General features: G+C 54.6%; 1 protein-coding gene across 1 annotated transcript in view; it reads left to right on the top strand.

The window, feature by feature from the left end:
• Nucleotides 1-18894, top strand: part of RIN3 (Ras and Rab interactor 3) — a 103011-nt gene that overhangs the window by 57088 nt on the left and 27029 nt on the right. Inside the window, exons 4-5 of the mRNA XM_037130253.2 lie at nt 2277-2349; nt 10120-10211. Of these exons, the coding sequence (XP_036986148.2) occupies nt 2277-2349; nt 10120-10211 (165 nt within the window). The remainder of the gene's footprint in view (nt 1-2276; nt 2350-10119; nt 10212-18894) is intronic.

The following is an 18894-nucleotide window of genomic DNA, read 5'->3' as shown; positions in this document are numbered from 1 at the left end:
CAGTAACAAGGTGAATGCCAACCATGTCTAGAACGGTGTTGCCCATCCTCTGTTGGAAAAATGAATGAGCCCTGTCCTACACTCCAGGGGCTGACCAGCAAACGGATGGTCAAGAAGTCTGCAAGAAGGACGGGCTTTATATAAAGGGCAGAGGGCACAGAAGAGGGACTGACTGACTTCACCCCAAAGGGTTTATCTGTGCGGTGCAGAGGTCAGAGCCTGTCTCCACGGCGAAGGAAAGCCGATAATTGTTGAGCATGTCCGTCAGGTGTAGGAGGCTAGGACTTCCTGCGGCACCACCACTGACCCCCTTGAGGGATTCCTGCGAAGGGCTTCATGTTGGCAGAGGGAATGGCTTCTACGTCTTGCAGCTACTTTTGGCCCAGGGTTCCCTTGGCCAGTGCTAAGCAGAGAGTTGGTGAGGTACCAAATGCCAGCACTAGATGGCGCTGTGGGCCGCCCACTGCTACTGATTCACAGCGGTGCCGATTCTGCCAACTGTCTCTCGGTTGTTCGTAGGCATCTTCAGAGTACCTCCCGTACTATGATCTACTTAACATTTCTCCTTAAACGCCCTTTTAAATTCCTTATATCTATTCTAATAGGAAACCATGATCGCTTTGCCATAAACAGATGATGAATGTAAAAAATTTTTTTTAATCATGTTAACTGTTTAGAACAGTATCCCGTCTGTGGAAAAGAGGCAAATACAAAAATAAAGCTGTGGGAACAAAACCTACTGGTTTTGCATCACCTACACCCATCTCACAGGCCACCAGGGCCGTGAAATGCTGCCCTAGGCTTCGAACACAGGACAGCCAGCCGAGGTCGCCTGGATGCGTGTGTGCTCAGGGTTGGAAGGGCCCTTCCCGTTGCAGGTGGAGGAACTGAAGTGCCAGGAGGGGAAGGGACGCGCCCAGAGGCTCCCTGTTGGTCCCGGGGTCAGAGCCAGGCCTGGGGCCGGGTCCTGCCTTCCCCTCCGCCACACTAACACTTCTGGAAGACCCCCGGGAAAGTGGAACTGCAGTGTGAGGCATGCGTGTTTCTCGGCCCCGCTGATGCCTGAGGAAGTTCACTGGGTGTCCCGAGTGAACTCATTTGGCAAATGAAGTCCTGAGGTGAGAGCCAGGAGTCACAGGGGTGGTGGCGCCAAGACCGCTAGTGAGCGCCTGGCTTGGCTTCTCTGGGCCCCTTGCCCTGAGGGTCCAAGGTCAGTGCGTGCCCAGCTTCGGGCCCTGCTGCCGCACCCTGGCACGCCGCCCTACCGAGGAGCCACACCCACCCTGGGATGGGATCTTGGGCACAGGCTTTGACCCCTCTTCCTTGTCAGAGCTGGAAGACGTCAGGGGCAGCCTCGCCTTTGGGTTGCCACACAGGCAGATCAAGGGGGGGTCCTAATAGGTCCTCTTGGGAGAAAGGCCAGGGGCTCCAGTTCAGTGCCCCTCCCAGAGGCCGAGACAGGACAGGGCAACTTTCTTCCTGCTGCCCCTCAGCCCTCAGAATTGTCCCGTTGAGATGACCCTGATCCAGTCAATGTTTTGTTCTGCTTTCGCACTTCAGAGGCTTCTGTGTATTTTGTCCAGAAGGGTGTGTAGTGGTTCAGATAACGCCAGCTGCTATAAATCGCCGCCCTAGGTCTCACTGGAGTAACACCACGGAGCCGCGATTTTCAGCCGGTGCGCTGCAGAAATTTTCAAAACATGCAGAACCTGACTACTGGGTCAGGGGCACCGACTTATTTTTACTTACTTTGTCAAGTTAATAAATGACAACATCCCTGACTAGTATGGCTCAGGGGGTTGGGCTCATCCTACAAACTGAAAGGTTGCCAGTTTGATTCCCAGTCAGGGCACATGCCTGGGTTGCAGGCCGAGTCCCCAGTTGGGGGAACGTAAGAGGCAACCAGTTAATGTTTCTCTCCCTCTCTCCCTCCCTTCCTCTCTTTCTAAAAATAAATAGAATCCTTTTTTTTAATGACAACAGCCAGCACAGTAGCCATCCAGTGTCAATGAATCAATATCATACCTATTTTTTCAGATCAGCAAAAAGTAATGTTTTGTGGTGTGCCACAGAATTTTCGGTGTGAGTTTACATGTGCCATGAGATGAAAAAGGTTGAAAACCGCTGCCCTAGAAGGTCACTTCCCACTGCCCTGTAGTCCCACTGGCAGCTGTTGTGACGCGGCTCCGGTGGGCCGGGCAGCGCGGTCATGAACTCAGGGACCCTCCCTCCCTCTCAGAGGGACACTCATCCACGGCCTTTTCCTCTCTCCTCAGTACTGTACCTGGAAGGCTCCGTTCTGGTGTTTGAGGACATCTTCAGACTGATCGCGTTCTACTGTGTCAGTAGGTGAGTAGACCTGGCCCCACAGGAGGGCATCTGGCCGAAACAGATGTCCCTGCAGTGTTGGGCCGGGGTGGGGGGTAGTCCCAGGGAAGCCGCAGCCCACAGGATGCAGAGAGGCGGCAGTCCCTGGCTTTGCCCTGGTAACCATGGAGGGTGGTGTAAGGACCCTCCATGGCCGGTAAGGACCCTTTCCTTAACACCACCTGCCCACGGCTCACTGCCCACCACCTTAGCTTCCTGTGTCCTGGCTTCTGGGACAGCTTGGAGCCCTGGGTGGACCCAGCACACCCCATGGAGAGGTTATAGAAGGAACTTCCTGCAGGGGCAGCAGGAAGGGCCGATACCCTCCAGGGGAGGGAGCCTGGATTGCGGAGCAGCTGCTGGGGGGCGTGGGCATGGTAACCACCCTCAGAGCCGGTTTATGAATTCAGAGGGTGGTTCTGTTTATTCAGAACCGGTTGCTGGTCAACAGGGCTTTAAAAATACATTTGGGTGCCAAAAGCTGGTGACTCAAGCTAGAGAGTCTTGACAAGGACTGTCCAGAGGCTGGCCGGGATGTCTTGGGATCCAGGGCTGCAGGTTTCACTTCTCTCTGCTTCAAAAAGACTGTCCTTGCTGCCTCGGGTGAAAGCCACACTCAACCCAGAACATGGCTCCCACCTGCCCAGACCCTGCTGGGCCAGTTGGGTAGAAACAGCAGTGCTGCTAATAACAGCAGCTGCCTACTGAGGCTCTCCAGGTACCCGCACTGGGCCTTCTTATAACCATTATCACTGTCAGTCTTGCAAACAGTTACACGAGGTAAGCTCTCTTGTTATTCCCACTTCATAGATGAGGAAACTAAGACTGAGAGAAAGGACTTGCTCAAGGTCCCGCAGCTGCTACGTGTCAGAGTGGAGACTGAAAACAGATAAAGCTCCAAGGTCCTCTGTGCACGTCCTGCAATAATTCTGATGACCCGGCATGTCCCTCCGGGCCCACAGGGCAGAGCATCTGCGGCCTCGGCACTTTGTAAATTATGACACGTCCGGCCCTTGGGAGGCAGGCCTTCCCTGTTCTGTGAAGTTCTTCCCTTAGTAGAAGGTGCCCAGCATCGTGGTTGACTCATTCCAGGTGCTTTGAGTGAATGAATGAATGAATGGAGACAATTGCTGAGCCCAGAACTTGACCTAGTGATGTCATCTCTCCAAGTCTCTACCTCCTCACGTAAGACAGAAGTAACGCCCAGTGGACAGCAGCTGGGGGAGGGAGCAAGCCGACGAGGCGGCACACTGCCTGACGCCCAGGGGGAGCCCTGGTGGTTTCCATGGGTCGGGCCGTTGGAGGGTGTGCCGGGGTGACAACTTCGTGTGTTCAGGGGGTCTGGCACCGTGGTCACCAGGCTCGCCACGGTCATCCCCCAGCCTCTCCTCCTGTGATTGCTTTTTTCCCACATTCCAGAAAAGCAGGTGCCTGTTCACCTGCCCTCGAACACCCAGGGAACCCACCGGGAGGTCACAGGGCAGAGCCCTGCACCCCTGTATTAGGGGGTGGGAGGTGTCAGCTCCACGGCCACCTCTAAGCAGGGACGTGCTGGGGGAGGCAGAGCCCCGGGCCAGGAGTCGAAGGCTCACTCCCCAGCTGGGCAGGCGCCTCGCCCATCAGGGGGCGGCAGCCAGCACCAGGTGTGAGAGCTCTGCGGGTCTGGGCGTCTATTGCGTTGGCCAAAAAGTCCGTTTGGTTCCTTCTCTACGATGGCTCCAGCAGCATTTAGTCGTCTTTGACTTCATTCAAAACGATTTTGTCAGGTTGTATTGTGACAGCTGTCATGTCGGCATGCATTAAAAAAAATCAAAGTTGGTACATTTTTGTGTAGCCATTTTAATATTGGAGATGGAAGCAAATAAGCAACGTTCTTGGCATATTATGATTTATTACTTCAAGAAAGGTCAAATGCAACTGAAATGCAAAAAACGATTTGTGCCGTGTATGGAGAAGGTGCTGTGACTGATCGAACGTGTCAAAAAGTAGCTTGTGGAATTTTGCACTGAAGGTTTCTCGCTGGACGATGCTCCAGGGTCAGGCAGACGGGTTACAGTTGACAGTGATCAAGTGGAGACATTAACTGAGAAAAATCAATGTTCTACCAGGTGGGAGACAGCTGACATTCTCAAAATATCCAAATCAGTAAAGCTCTTGGTGAAAATGAAGAATGTGTCTTTTATTTTATGGAAAAAACCATACGGACTTTTTGGCCAACCCAATAAAATCCTGCCCCATAGGCTCCTTCGGAACCAGGCACTGGAGGCAACAGGAAGTGGACGGGGGCCTGTGACCGTCTCCTGCAGGGCCTTGCACAGAGGGGCGGTGTGATCGATGCAAAACACTCAGGTGACAGATGCCGATCCGGGCCCTGAGGCGTGTACCCTGGCCACCACGCTGTACTGCCGGGCCAGCCCACCCTGGAGCCAGCCACCCAGCGGGCCCTGAGGCCTGGGCCGGCTGCCGTCCATCGAGCACATTCCCCACGGCAGCGTGGACCAGCTGTGACACGGTGGAGCGGCGTGATGGGGACTGCATCAGAGCAGGAGGCCCTGTCTTCTCCATCAAGCACCCACGGGGAGCACATGCTGCCCCCCCACCCCAGTCTGGTACAGGAAGGCGCAGGTGCCGCTTCAGGACTCTCAACCCAAACCTAACGCAAACCCTAATGGTCCAGGCTGGATGGTGGACTGGTGAGGGTTCTAGAGCTGGTGGAAAATGCAGACTCCAGGGCCCACCCTGGGGATTCCGACTCGGTGGGCCTGGGGTGGGAAGCAGGACTCTGCCTTTATGATTATATTGTGTATTGTATGCAGGGCCTGCATTTATAACAAAACTGTCTGCAAACCAGCCTTTGTGAACTGCTTCCAGGCAAAGGATGATCATAGCTTAGCCTGGGTCTCCCAGGGCCAGACTTTGAGAAGACCGTTCATGGGCCAGTGACACTAAAGGACTTGTCCCCAATGAGAAAGCAGCAGGGAGGGGGCATGAGGACAGGAAAGAAGCCCAGCAAGGATGTGGTTACAGGGGCCATGCCAGCCCCAGCCGGATCCCGCCAGCAGTTTTGGAGCATAAAGAGGGCCTCAAGGGCTGGGCTTTTGAAGCTTCAAGCCAGCCAGCCAGCCCCCGGGGCCCACCCAGGCATCATGGGGCCAGCAGCGCAGGTGGTGCGGCTCCAGCCTGCGGGACAAGCCTCCGAGGGTCACAGGTGCCGCCGGCCCTCAGGGGCAAACCCCTCAGAGGCTGTGCATGGAGCTGGTGAAGGTGTCGGAGGAGTCTGGGCAGGGCGGTGGAGTGACGGGGCATCTGTGTTGAATCAGGCTCTGTGGCACCTGATTCACACCAGTTCTTTCTGAGCCTACAGCGGTCCTGTGGGGAGCTAGTCCCATTGCAGACCCGCTGATCTGCCAGTGACCCCTCCCCCTGGGTGTGCTCAGCATTGCACACAAAAATCTTTGCAAGGGGCTTGGCAGAGTGCCTGGCTCCGAGTGCTCCAGACACGATGAAGCGTTTTCTTGTTGCTGCCGTAGATGAGAAACGGAGGCGTGACCTGCCTCGGGTCACACAGCTGAGTGTCGGGCCGATCTGAGCTAACACATGTCTCATCCTGCAGCTGCTGCTTCTGCCCAGAACAGTGTGTACGGGGCCTGAGGCTAAAGGCTGAGGTGTGAACTGCTCCTGTTAAGCCCCACCCCGCCCCCAAAGATGGGAGAGTCCAGGTCCTCTTGGTGGAAGAGGTGACCTTGAAGGCAAAAGAAGGGTGGGAAGAGAATTCGAGGTAGAGGAAACAGCACAGGCAAAGGCCTGGCAGTGGGAAAGCTGCACGCAGCTCAGGGAGGGCTTTGTGGGGGGAACAAGACACGTGGGTGGGAGAGCAGATGCTTGGAAGGCCTCGAATGCCGTGCCCAGGAACAAGGGGGACTTCCTCCTGCGGCGCTGCTGTTGGTAGTCAGACAGCAGAGTGGCCACAGCAGGCGGTGGGATTGAAGCGAGGGGAGGGTGGATGGAGACCAGCCGGGGCCGCTGCAGCTTTCATGTGGAGGGAGGTCTCTGCCCAGGCAGCAGATAGGGGAACCAGGTGGGTGGGGCGGCCACTGTGGGGAGCAGTGGGGATGTGCCAGGGCCACTATTCTGGGTTGCCGTAAGGTGAACACCCTTGACCGTGGCTGGAGCACTTACTACGCTGCAGGTCTCTGCTGAGCCCCTTACGAGGTTTGTGAAGTCTTATCCTCAGTACCCGTTGAGATCAGGAGTCGGTAGTCTCATGGAGGGTGTGCAGTTAAGCGAAATGAGGAAGGAAGGGAGGGGCCCCTTGGGCCTGCCCTCTGGGAGGTGTCTGGGCCCTAAGGGGCCCTAAGTGTTGTGATGAAGCTGCCACTTTCCTCCTAGAAGGAGGAGGGGAGGGGTGGCAGGCTGGTCCTCTTTGCCTACTGTCTGCAGCTGCCGCCTGAGCCAGGAGCCACTGCCTTGCCCTTGGATGGTCCAGGGGAGTGGGGAGAGGGGGCAGCCTCAGCCACACTCGGAGGCCCTGAGCCGTGCCCGGGGCCTGTGCTGCGGGAGAGGGGGAAGCACATGCAGCCCCCAAGTGCAGTCCGGCGCTGCCCGACTCCTGTCCCCCAGCTCACCTACCTCTCAGCACAGCCCACGAGAGGGCCTCGTGTGCCCCCTGTCACACCAGAAAGTAAAAATGACGTCCTGCCAGGAATGGCAGAGCTAGGGCGTCGCTGGGTCTGTGGCCTCCTGAGTTCAGGCTGTCCTTCTCCCTCACTTAAAAAAAATGACCCAAATGAATTCATACTCTTCCTGCTACAGTGGTTGACCCTTTTTTTTTTTTAGATTTTATTTACTTATTTTTAGAGAGAGGGGAAGGGAGGGAGAAAGAAAGGGAGAGAAACATCAATGTGTGAGAGATACATCAACCTGTGGCCTCTCGTATGCCCCTAACTGGGGATCTATCCCACAACCCAGGCATGTGCCCTGACTGGGGATTGAACCAGCAACCTTTCAGTTCGCAGGCCAGCACTCAATCTACTAAGTCACACCAGCCAGGGCTACAATGGTTGACTTTCAAAACCACAAAAGTCACCTGGGATTTATGAGATGGAGCTAAGGGGGTCGTGGGCATCATGGGGATTCAGATATTGCTCTCCTCGTCCTGGTCTTACATCTTAGAAGCGCTCCCCAGATCACTCCAAAACTTTCCAGGACCTAGGGAGGTGCAACACTCCTCTGGGGGAGGAGAAAACTAGCCTGTGCCAAAGAATCGGTGAGACAACACACACGGCGCACAGTGTTCTCCAATCTGTGGGTCACAGCCCGTGAGGAGGCGTGGTCTCTGTCTAGGTTCCTTGCGGAGCTCCTGCAGCCTCGGGACTTCCCAAGTGACGGGGTGGCTTCGTCATTCATGACTGGCCCCTCTCTGTCGCACCTGAGTTTATGCTATGAGGGGACTCAGGTACAGCCCCTGGAGATGGAGCTGACCGCCAGGAGCACCCAGTGACTAGGGCAGAGATTTTCCACCTTTTCCATCTCATGGCACATGCGCTGATCACCAGGTTTCTGTGGCACAGCAAAACGATGTTATATTTTTTTTGCTGATCTGACAATTAAAAATAAGTATAGTTTTGATTGATTTACAAAAAAATGATAGCAGTTACCTACCCCTTTTGCTCTAAAGTGACTTTTAAAAAAAAATCAGGTGCCCATTCCTGTGTATAAGGATTTCTGGTACCTTGAAAGTAACCAATCAGATGCAACTTTACACTATGTGACCTATGAGATGCAACCCTGTTGTATGACCTACATGGTAGTGGTTCCAGACAGGGCGTTCACACCAGACAGCCAGTATTGTGTTGCCTGTTGTCATTTTTTTCATGTGACAGTGTAAGGGCAAAGAGGTCAGTCTGTGCTGACCCCAGGCAGGTGGTGTCAGAACTGAAGTACCTTGTGGGACACCCCGTTGGTGGCTGGTGGACTGGTTGTTGATATCAGAAAACACCCAGAGGGGGTCATCAGGTCAGTTGAATGGATCATAACCGTCTCTCTCTCTCTCTCTTTTAATCCTCATCTGAGGACTTTTTTTCATTGCTTTTAGGGAGAGAGGAAGGAGGAGAGAGAGACTGACTGGGAATAGAACCCTTGACATTTCGGTTTACAGGATGACGCTCCAACCAACCGAGCCACACTGGCCAGGGCCTGGCTCTTTTTTCATGAAAAATTAAACTAGACTAGAAAGTGCCATCATGTCTCATGCAGCTGGAATGAGTCTCTTGCAAAACTGGTTTGAGATGTGTGTGTGTCTTCCTTGTGCGGCACCACAAAGCCAGACGCATTTCTTATTGGCGGCCGTGGTCCAGAAAGTTGGGAAAGCGCCGGCTAGAACAGAGGCCCCCAGGGCGGGGCGTTTGCACCCTGGGAGGTGTGAAGGCTGGCCCACCAGAATGTGTGCGTTGGGGTTGGGGGAGGGGTGTTAGAACACTTATTCTAAAAATCTCATTTTGAAGTTTTTTTCTCTGTGAATGCTCTCTAATAGACTTCGTAGTTTATAAGGAAATACATACATACACACCTGTCTGGAGAGCGCCTTCATTTTCATTTGTATTGACAGCCCTTGCTTTGGGAGTCGAGATTCCCTCCCAAGGCTGTGTCCACCAGCATCCCCTGGAGAGCTGTTTAGGGTCATTCCTGGTCCACTGCCACACCTGACCCTGGGCACCCTGGGTGCTCACTGGGGTCTGGAATCTGCATTTTAGCAGTTCCCCCAGGGGATTCTGATCCCGAATTAATTAGTTAATTGATACAAAGGTAGAATTGGGGTTTGGGAGGAAGGTGGATAGAGCAATGGATATGGCTGGGAAGGGGAGGTCAGGGTCAGACTGTGATGGGCCTTGAATGCCAGGACGAGGCATGGAATTGGGACCGTCCATTGTGGGGGCCTGCAGGGCCACACCCTTTCCTGGGCCCTGGAAACAGCACTGGGCTAAAAGTCAAGAGGCCTGCGGCTCAGCCCACCCTGCCTTCAACCCACCGCGGGGCCTGGACATATGCCTTTCCTTCTCTGGGCCTCAGTTTCCCTATCTGCACAACAAAGGGGGAGGGTTTCTGAGTCCCTGCTGGGCAGTCTCTGGAGAGAGCCCTGAACAGTTCCCCGTTCAGACCAAAGGCAGCAGCAGATTAAGCAACTGACTGAGCATTGTCAGTGATGTCTACCCGCACTCACCAGGGAAGGCTGACTGTGTGACTGTGTGCTCACTGGTGATGTCTGACTGTGTTCTTATTGGGGGGGTGTCTGGCTGTGTGCTCACTGGGGGATGCCTGACTGTGTGCTCACGGGAGAAACCTGACTGTGTGCTCACTGCACATCTCAGTGGGGAGCAGTGAGGGTCAAAGGGCAGGAAGGGGCGGGTCACTCACTTTACCCAGAATAGAGCCTTTACTGGAAGTTTCCTGGGCTTCCCAGGTCAGGAAAGGTGGGGAGAAGCTGTGGCCCCCCCCTCATGCCCATGGAGGGTCTCCCACATCTCTGGGTCCCTAGTGCTCGCCCAGGACCTGGATCTGACTGGGTGCTCCCCCAGCCTCAGGGCCGTGCCCCTTCCACCCCAGGGAAGTTTCCAGTCCACATGGCTACCCCTCAGTCAGTGGGGTTGCTGGGGTCCTCCCACTGTGGTCTGTGGGTTTGGGGGCTGTGGGGGGCTTGGGAGCAGACACAGAGACCCCCTCAGACATGATGTGCAACCCTTTGTGTCTCCACAGAGACTTACTGCCCTTCACGCTGAGGCTGCCGCAGGCCATCCTTGAGGCCAGCAGCCTCTCAGACCTCAAGACCATCTCCAACCTGGGCCTGGGTAAGTCTGCTCTCAGGGGCTGGGCGGGCACAGGGCTTGAGGAAACAGGCCCTAGGACTGCCCCTGTGCAGAGGGATGGCCCCTCGGACTGCGACTAAGCTGGACCCTGAGTCCAGCTCTCATGGGACCGGCTGCAGCCCTGCCCCAGGCCGCCGAGCTCCCGCAGCAGGGAGAGCCTCCCGGTCTTCAGAATGGAGGCTTTCATCGGCTGCCTGGGAAATCTGAGGGAGCTACGCTGGCCTGTGCCAGCACAGTGACCCCTTGTCAGGGCGTGGCTCTTCAAGAGGCTGAAGCAAACACCAAGGTCCTTCTCAGTGGTCGCCAGAGAGCTGAGTGCCAGCAGCCGCCACAGCCCCATCCTCGTCAGAAGGAAAAGCAGGATGAACGTGATCATGAACTGAAGTGTGCCCCCTGCCCCCTGCACCACCACCTGCACAGTGCACCCTGCCCCTTACCCTTCTGACCTTTGAGGGATGCAGAGGGAGAGGAAGAGAAAGGACAAGGCGGTTTCCGATCCTAGCCCTCCCACATAACAGTGTGAAGATCTCATGTCCACTGGGCCCTTCCCATGTGTCAGGCTCTGCTGGGTGTGACAAGGGCCTGACCCTGCTGGCCCTTGGGAAGCCAGGCCAGCCGCTTCTGAGGGCTGCGACTCCTGGGCAGAGGCCTGGTCATGGCTTTGAACAAAGCGGTTAATCATTCAGTTTTTATCAAGACCAAACCACGCACGGGACCGGGCACGGCACACGCTGTACACAGTGCCAGGAACGGAGTGCTGCCCGGTTCACCAGTGCAGGTCCAATGGAAGAAGCGGTGACAGGCAGGGCCAGGTCACAGAAGAGGTGAGGGGCACATGTGAGGTCAGAGAAGATGCCCGCTGGTTCCCAGGCCAAGCTGCTGTCCAACACCCAGAAAGGCCTCTGGACGGCAGTGCAAGAGATGCCGCAAAGAAGCTCATGCTCAAAAATGAGGAAGTATACACATCAGCAGGCCCTGGGAGTCAGCGTTTCCTGAGCACTGACTATGTTCTAACCTCTCAGTCTGCAAATCTTCAAACTATCCTATAAAGCAGGTTCTGTTACTGCAATAATCCCCACTTTATGGCAAAGGACACTGGGCACAAGAGCTTAAGTAACATGTTCAGTGTCACACAGTCAGTGGCAGAGCTGGGACCTGAACCAGCCGGTTTAGCTGCAGCAGCCCCCATTGTCCATGCCGTCCCTTCACTCTTTACCTGGACTCTCCTAGGTCTGTTTACCCAGTTTATAAACCTCAGGACCGGTTTTCCGTTGATACTGGGAAAAAACACTGAATTTCAGCCCCAGATACCCTCTCAGAATTTGACGGTAGAACAGGTGACAGTTGTCATTCACACAGTCCAAATGGCGTGGGTGATACCGCAACGCGCTGAGCACCGTCTCATGCGACTTTTGCGTCCCCATTTGAAAGATAGAAAATCCAGCCTCAGCACAGCTGAGACACGTGTTACAGTGCCCGGACGGGCCAGGAGCAAACTGGGATGAGCACCGAGGGCTTTCCCACTCCCAGCGCAGCCTCCCCGCAGCCCCTCGGCCGCCGCTCCCGACCTTCTCGGTTGTCTTTGCCGTGAGCAGTCACTGGCCAGCTTGAAGCCGGGTTGGTAGGGCAGGGGAGGTGGAGGGGCTCGGCCTGAGGAGGGTGCCTCTGAGAGGGGGTCGGTTCACTACAACCCTTGGCATCCCTGGCACATTTGTTTCTGGAGTAGACGAGGCCTTCTATCACAGAGAGCTTGACCTCAGACTGGAATAGGGGAGGGGTGTCCATCTGGGAAGCTGGTGGCAGTTCAGGCTCATGCGTGGGCACTTACTTCCTAGAGAAGGGGATTTACGTGAAACCGGTTAGGGCCCGGCAGCCTAGGTTCTCATCAGAGGTTCTCATCGGAGCTGGTACCCCCAGGGCTGGAGGATCATCTGAATAGTTCTTCCCTGGTTCCATCCAGAGCTGAGAGGCCACAGTCAGGCCGAGGCCTTGGCTCGAAGATGGTGGGGCCTGAGGCGCGCCCACCTTCCCCTGGGTTTGCGACCGTAAATATGCAAAGAGCAGCCTTCGCCAGGCACCGGGCACCGCGTATTGTCCCGGGTGAGGTACTGTTGTGGTGGAGAACTGAAACCCAGCCAAAGTGGCACAGACAAAAGGGGACTGAGCGAAAGGACACTGGGGAATCTCCTAGAAATGGAGAAGGTCAGACATGCTCGGTGGGCACAGGGGTTCCCCGCCTACGCAGGCCGGCTCCCGGCAGCCGCACCCAGCAGCTCGTTAACTTTCGGTTCCTGTTCCCCTACGCCTCCACCGGCCGGGCTCAGATCCAGCCCGGTGCCCATCTGATGGTCTTGCAGCAGGAATAAGTTTTTATTTTTCCAGTTACAGTTTACACTCAACATTGATTTACATTAGTTACAGGTGTACAGAATGGTGGTTAGACAATCATATACTTTACAAAGGGATCTCTGATGTTCCCAATACCCCATCCGGCACCATACATAGTTATCACAATATCACTGACTATATTCCCTGCGCTGTACGTTACATCCCCGTGACTGTTCTGTGACTACCAACCCCTACTTCTCACCCCCTTCACCTTTTTCACCCAGCCCCCAACCCCCCTCCCCTCTGGCAACCCTCAGTCTGATCTCTATATCCGTGAATCTGTTTCTATTCCATTTGTTTGTTTTGCTCTCTAAATTCCACATACAAGTAAAATCATGTATTTGTCTTTCCCTGACTGACTTAATCCACTTAGCATAATTCCCTCCAGGTCTATCCGTGCTGTCACAAGTGGTAAGATTTTACTCTTTTTTATGACTAATAGTCCGTAACTTTTTGATCCTCTCATCTATTGATGGGTTGCTTTCAGATCTTGGCTATTGTAAATAATGCTGTGATGAACATAGGGGTGCATGTGTTCTTTTGAATTCGTGTTTGGAGCTTCTTCAAATGGACTCTCAGAAGTGGGTTCTCTGGGCCATAGGGCAGCCCCATTTTCAATTTTCCACTCCCTCCTGTTTTCCTTAGTGGCCACACCAGTCTGCATGGGGTGAGTTTATGAGGTGTGTGTGTTTCCTCTCACCGGTGTCAGCAGGATCGTCTCTCTGGCCCTCCACTCACGTTTACAAAAGGAGCAGAGCGTAGTCAATACCCAGACAGTGGCACCAACCCCGCTGCTCAGACACGGATGGTGTTGCTGGACCGGAGCTGATGATGGGCCGGCTCAGCACCTTGTGATAGCCCAGAACGCCCGCTCGGGGGCTAACGTGAGAAAGTCTGAGTCTGGCCTTGGGAAAGCCAACATTTGAAAGGGCAGGGTATATAGGAATAATCTTGGGGCCACGAAACTAACACAGGGAGCAGTTTGGCACTGAACTTTGTGCAGGTGATCCTAAACGTGCAAAGGAATCTGGAGAAAATGGAGGTAACTCAGGGTTGGATTCGCCAGTGTCCTCTGACGTGTCTGCACTATGTTGAACATGTTTAGAAAAGGCACGTGTTCTATAGCTCTTCCATGTTGGCATGTAATTTGCTTTTTCCTTTATATTACATAACGAGAACTTTCCTAGTTATTAAAAATTAATTGAAAAGTCAAGTTTGAATGACTGTCCAAGAGCCCATCTTTGGGATGCCACAAATTTTATTTGCTGACTCATTGGACTTTTGAACTGTTTCCCTGGCATCGGAACACTTTGTTGCATGTACTCGTGGCCTCTCTGTCCTGTCACTAGCTGGGTTCCCCGAGAGTGACCCCCGGGCCTACAGCCCAACACCTGGCCTGCCCAGGCCCTCTGAGGACTGTAGGGGTGACGACCTGACAAGAGGTGTCTCCGTATCAGGTGCAGGAGGCCACGGGCAGCTCGGACACTGAGGGCGGGGGCCCTGAGGGGAAGCTGGGCCACTGAGCCGCGGCCTGGCGTGGTGCCGTGAGGCACAGACATCCACTGCTTTGCCAACCGCCAGGGTTGCATGACAGCGTCCCACTTCTCCTCTGCGGAAAAGGTGACCTACTTCCCTTTTATTTATTTTTTTTAGCATAAAACACTGCACAGCCACTGTGGTTCCCTAACAGGCCCCCAGACCCTAAAGCGCAGTCCCTCAGATCTCAGCTTCCCCCACCCCCCTGAGTGGCATTGGCTGCCCACCAGGGTGCCACCACCCAGGCCCCGGGCCCATGGCCCTGAACCCCAGGGCCTGCTCCACACCTACCAGACCCCAACTCTGAGCTGTAGGAAACGTGTTGTTGGTTTTTATTTCAGTCTGTGCATCACGGACCCCTCTTACCGTCCTGAGACAAGCTGCCTGGCCAGTGGCCTGTCCCCTTAGGGAGCTCCACGGCCTTCCTTTCTGCCCCCTTCCTCTCATTGTCTCACCTCTTTTTTTAAATATATTTTATTAATTATGTATTACAGTTGTCCCATTCCCCCCTTCATTCCCCTCCACCCTGCACACCCCTCCCCTACCATTCCCCCCTTTCGTTTATGTCCATGTGTCACAAGTTCTTTAGATTCTATATTTCCCCTACTATTCTTGCCCTTCCCCTGTCTATTTTCTACCTACCATCTATACTACTTATTTTCTGTACCTTCTCCCCCCTTTCTCCTTCTCCCACTCCCCTGTTGCTAACCCTCCATGTGATCTCCATTTCTGTGGTTCCGCTCCTGATCTAGCTGTCCTCTTAGTTTGCTTTTGTTTTAGGTGTGGTTGTTAATAACTGTAAGTTTGCTGTCTTTTTACTGTTCATATTTTTGATCTCCTTTTTCTTAGATAAGTCCCTTTAACATTTCATATAATAAGGGTTTAGGGTTGATGAACTGCTTTAACTTGACCTTATCTGGGAAGCACTTTATCTGCCCTTCCATCCTAAATAAAAGCTTTGCTGGATAGAGCAATTTTGGATGTAGGTCTTTGGATTTCATGACTTGGAATACTTCTTTCCAGCCCCTTCTTGCCTGCAAGGTCTCTGTGAGAAATCAGCTGACAGTCTGATGGGGACTCCTTTGTGGGTGACTGTCCCCTTATCTCTTGCTGCTTCTAGGATTCTCTCCTTCATTTTAATCTTGGATAATGTAATTATGATGTGCCTTGGTGTCTTCTTCATTGGGTCCACCTTCTTTCGGACTCTCTGAGCTTCCTGGACTTCCTGGAAGTCTATTTCCTTTGCCAGATTGGGGAAGTTCTCCTTTATTATTTGTTCAAATAAGTTTTCCACTTGTTGCTCTTCTTCTTCCACTTGTGGTACCCCTATAATTTGGATGTTGGAACATTTAAAGATGTCCTGGAGGTTCTTAAGCCTCTCCTCATTTTTTTTGAATTCTTTTTTCTTCATTCTTTTCTGTTTGGTTGTTTCTTTCTTCCTTCTGGTCCACTCCATTGATCTGAGTCCCAGTTTTCTTCCCATCACTATTGGTTCCCTGTGCATTTTGCTTCATTTCACTTAGTGTAGCCTTCATTTGTTCCTCTAATTTGCGACTAAAATCAGTCAGTTCTGTGAGCATCCTGATCACTAGTGCTTTGAACTGTGCATCCAATAGGTTGGCTATCTCTTGGTTGCTTAGATGTATTGGTTCTGGGGCTTTGATCTGTTCTTCCATTTGGGCTTCTTTTTTTTTTTTTTTGGTCTGGCGGAGCCCATTATGTAGTGAGGGGCAGAGCCCTAGGTGTTCACCAGGTCCAGGCAAACCAGAAGCTGGGTTGTGTACTGTATGTGGGGTCAGGGTCATAGAGGGAACAATGGCTCTTGCTCTGCTCTCTGTCAGACCTCAGTCCCTTCTACTGCTTCCCCCAAGCAAACTGGGCTGGTGCTGGTTCCCAGGTGTGTGGGCTTGTGTACATTCTTGGACCCTGTGGATCTCTCCAGTGAACTCTCCTGTGAGGCTGGGAGTCTCTCCCGGCACCTCAGCCCCCACAGGTGTTTTCAATAGGTGTTTTGAGGCTTCATTTCCCAGCGCTGGGGCCCTGGGTTGCATGGTCTGTCTCGCTCCCCAGTTTCACCTGGTTTATCTATGAGCAAAAGTGGGACCGCCCGGTCAGCCACCTTGTGCACAGTGCCGAGCTTCACATCACCACCTCACTGGGTCTTCCCATTGCCATGTCACACCCGGAATCTGCCAGCCACTGCCTGTGTACCCAGGATCCACCTGTTGCCATCTTGCACACCCAGGGTGCCTTGCACACCTGGTGCCACCACTTCTTTTGTCGTGACCCCTCTACTCTCGGCCTCCTGACTCTACCCAGCTTATTGGTCTGAATGACTATGTCTATTTTATCTCCTTGGCTGTCCAACTTCCATACGGTTCAATTTTCTGTCTGTTCTGGTTGTTATTTTGGTTGTCCTTATTTTGGTTGTGTAAGGAGGCACAGTGTGTCTCCCTATGCCTCCATCTTCGCTGGAAGTCATTGTCTCACCTCTTCATTCTCGTGCCTTCAGACATCCTCCCATGGTTCAGGTTGTCCCCACCCCGCCATCAAAGCCAACCTTGCCCGCTCTGTGCCTGTCAGAGCCCCGCCTCCCCACTCTGGCCAAGCTCACACACGTGTGCCGAAGGGCTGAGCTCCTGCTCCGTGCCCAGTGCTGTCTCAGGTGCGGGAAACACACGGGGTGATGAAGCACTGCGGCTGCCTTCTGGAAGCTCAGAGTCTGGGAGAGGTAGAGGGGAGTCAGACAAAACCAGAGAATTACTGCAGAGTGTGGGGAGGGGACCTGGATGTGTCAGGAAGACCCCACCAAACGGAGCACTTGATTCGAGGCTTAAAGGGTGGGTGAGAGTTTGCCAGGTGCAGAGGGTGGGAAAAGGGTGCTGAGCAGAGTGAAGGGCATAGTCACTGCTGAAGGGGGCAGCCTGGGGCGGGCGTGTCTGGGAAGAAGGAGCAGCAGAGAATGGGGTGAAGACTCCGCAGGGGACGCTGGAAAAGATGTGCAGGTTCAGATCCCAGAGGCCTCAAGTGCCAGGGTGAAGGGTTGGTAGTGATTCTGAACAAACAGCAATCGAGGGCCTACTATGTGCCCAACATGGTGCCACAGGGGGAGAATGAGTGGGGGGAGGGCAGCCGACGGCCGTGATCTTGGTGAGGAATAACGGGAGTGCCCGGGCCTGGGTGGGCACCTCTGTTTATCCTCTCCCCCATGACGTCCCCCTTCACCCAAAGGGAGGGCTTATGGGAACTTGGAGGTGAGCATTGGGGACTCCATCCGGTTCACCTCGAGTCAGACTGGCTGCATGGCTAGACCTTCCGAGGAGGCAGCAGTACTGGGGCCGTGCAGACAGGTTCGGGTTCCCGTCACACCTTCTCCGAGGCCAGAAGAGCTGTGGTCTCAACACAAAGCACCCGGGAGAGCGGGCTTGGCGTGGATGGGTCAGTAGCCACCTGTGAAAGTTAAGTGCAAGACCCAGGTAGTGGCTGGGATGTGCACAGAGCTTTGCAAATTGGAAAGAGTCACAGGGACGTTTGTCGTCCTTGTTATTGTGGAGACAGCCAGACACAGGGTCTCTGCCCAGGACAGGACAGCCCCGTGGCCCTCCCCGGAACGGCCCTACCTCACAGGGGATACATAGGCTCACTTGTCAGTTTCTCGGCAGCACCTTGTCTCAGGGTTATGCCCTGTTCACCTTGACCGGGTTTGTGGCCACCTGGCCACCAAGGGGGCGAACACCCGCGTCTATGACAGCGCCCGCCCCTTAGGGCAGGCGAGCGCCCATGGCCCTCAGCCGCCTCGTGATGTCTGCTTTCTCTCAGTGTCGAGAGCCTGTGCACGCTTACCACATCCCCACTTCTGGGGTGCCCGCCACCCTGCACTCACTCTCACTGGCCAAGCCACCGAGATAGGAAGTGTGGCAAGTTCCTACACAGGAAGGCCACCTAACACAGCAGCTGAGCTCACACGCCCTCAGAACTAATCTGGCCTGCTCCGAACCCAGGCTCCTTCACTCGCTGACCTGCAGACCGTGGGCAAGTCTTCACTCTCCCTGGGTCTCTCACTTCATCTGTAACACAGCGATGATGCCAGGACTTACGCCGAAGGCCTGGGGTCCGGGATCAGGGAGCCGGCCTGTCCAGCAGGTGGCCCGCCCAGCCAGGCTCCAGTGCCTGTGCTCCTGTTACTGTGCTGCGTGTTATTTTTGGTAGTTTTCTTCGTGCTGAGTCACTGCCTGAGGCGAGGCGCTCAGGGCGAGAGTCCAGAGGCCTGGCCCCCACAAACAAGGGCACTATGAATCTCCGAAGTTAGTAAGTTGAACGACACGCAGGCCCCTGCTCCAGGGGGAGCTGCCTGCGTGGGCTCAGAGTGGCCGCAGGCCGACTGAAATGGCCCCCCAGGCGTTCTGCGCAGTGCCCCTTTGGGAGGGGCCTGAGCCTCCATCAGATTCTCTACAGGGCTCGGTGCCCAGAAGCCAAGGACTCCCGAGCCAGCCGACCCCCAGTGCCCCTGCAGCTGGGATGTCCCATGCCCCCGACCCAGAATGAGCCGGGCGCTGACCACCAACACCTGCCTAGTGACAGATGGGCTTTGGTGGTCCCAGCCACGGGCTGTCCTGAGGGCGAGGTCAGGAGGAAACCGTGTGCGGGAACTTAGCCCAGCAGTGCAGGGGCCCCCGTCTCTGACGCCCGCCCCTGGGCCGATTCCTATTTTAACATCAGGATTGGCCAGAGTCAGCCTTCT

Source organism: Artibeus jamaicensis, unplaced genomic scaffold, assembly GCF_021234435.1.
Source record: "Artibeus jamaicensis isolate MK-2021 breed Jamaican fruit bat unplaced genomic scaffold, CSHL_Jam_final contig_444, whole genome shotgun sequence".
NCBI lineage: Eukaryota > Metazoa > Chordata > Mammalia > Chiroptera > Phyllostomidae > Artibeus > Artibeus jamaicensis.
Note: the sequence above shows the minus strand (reverse complement) of the source record. Positions and strands in the feature narration are given on the sequence as shown.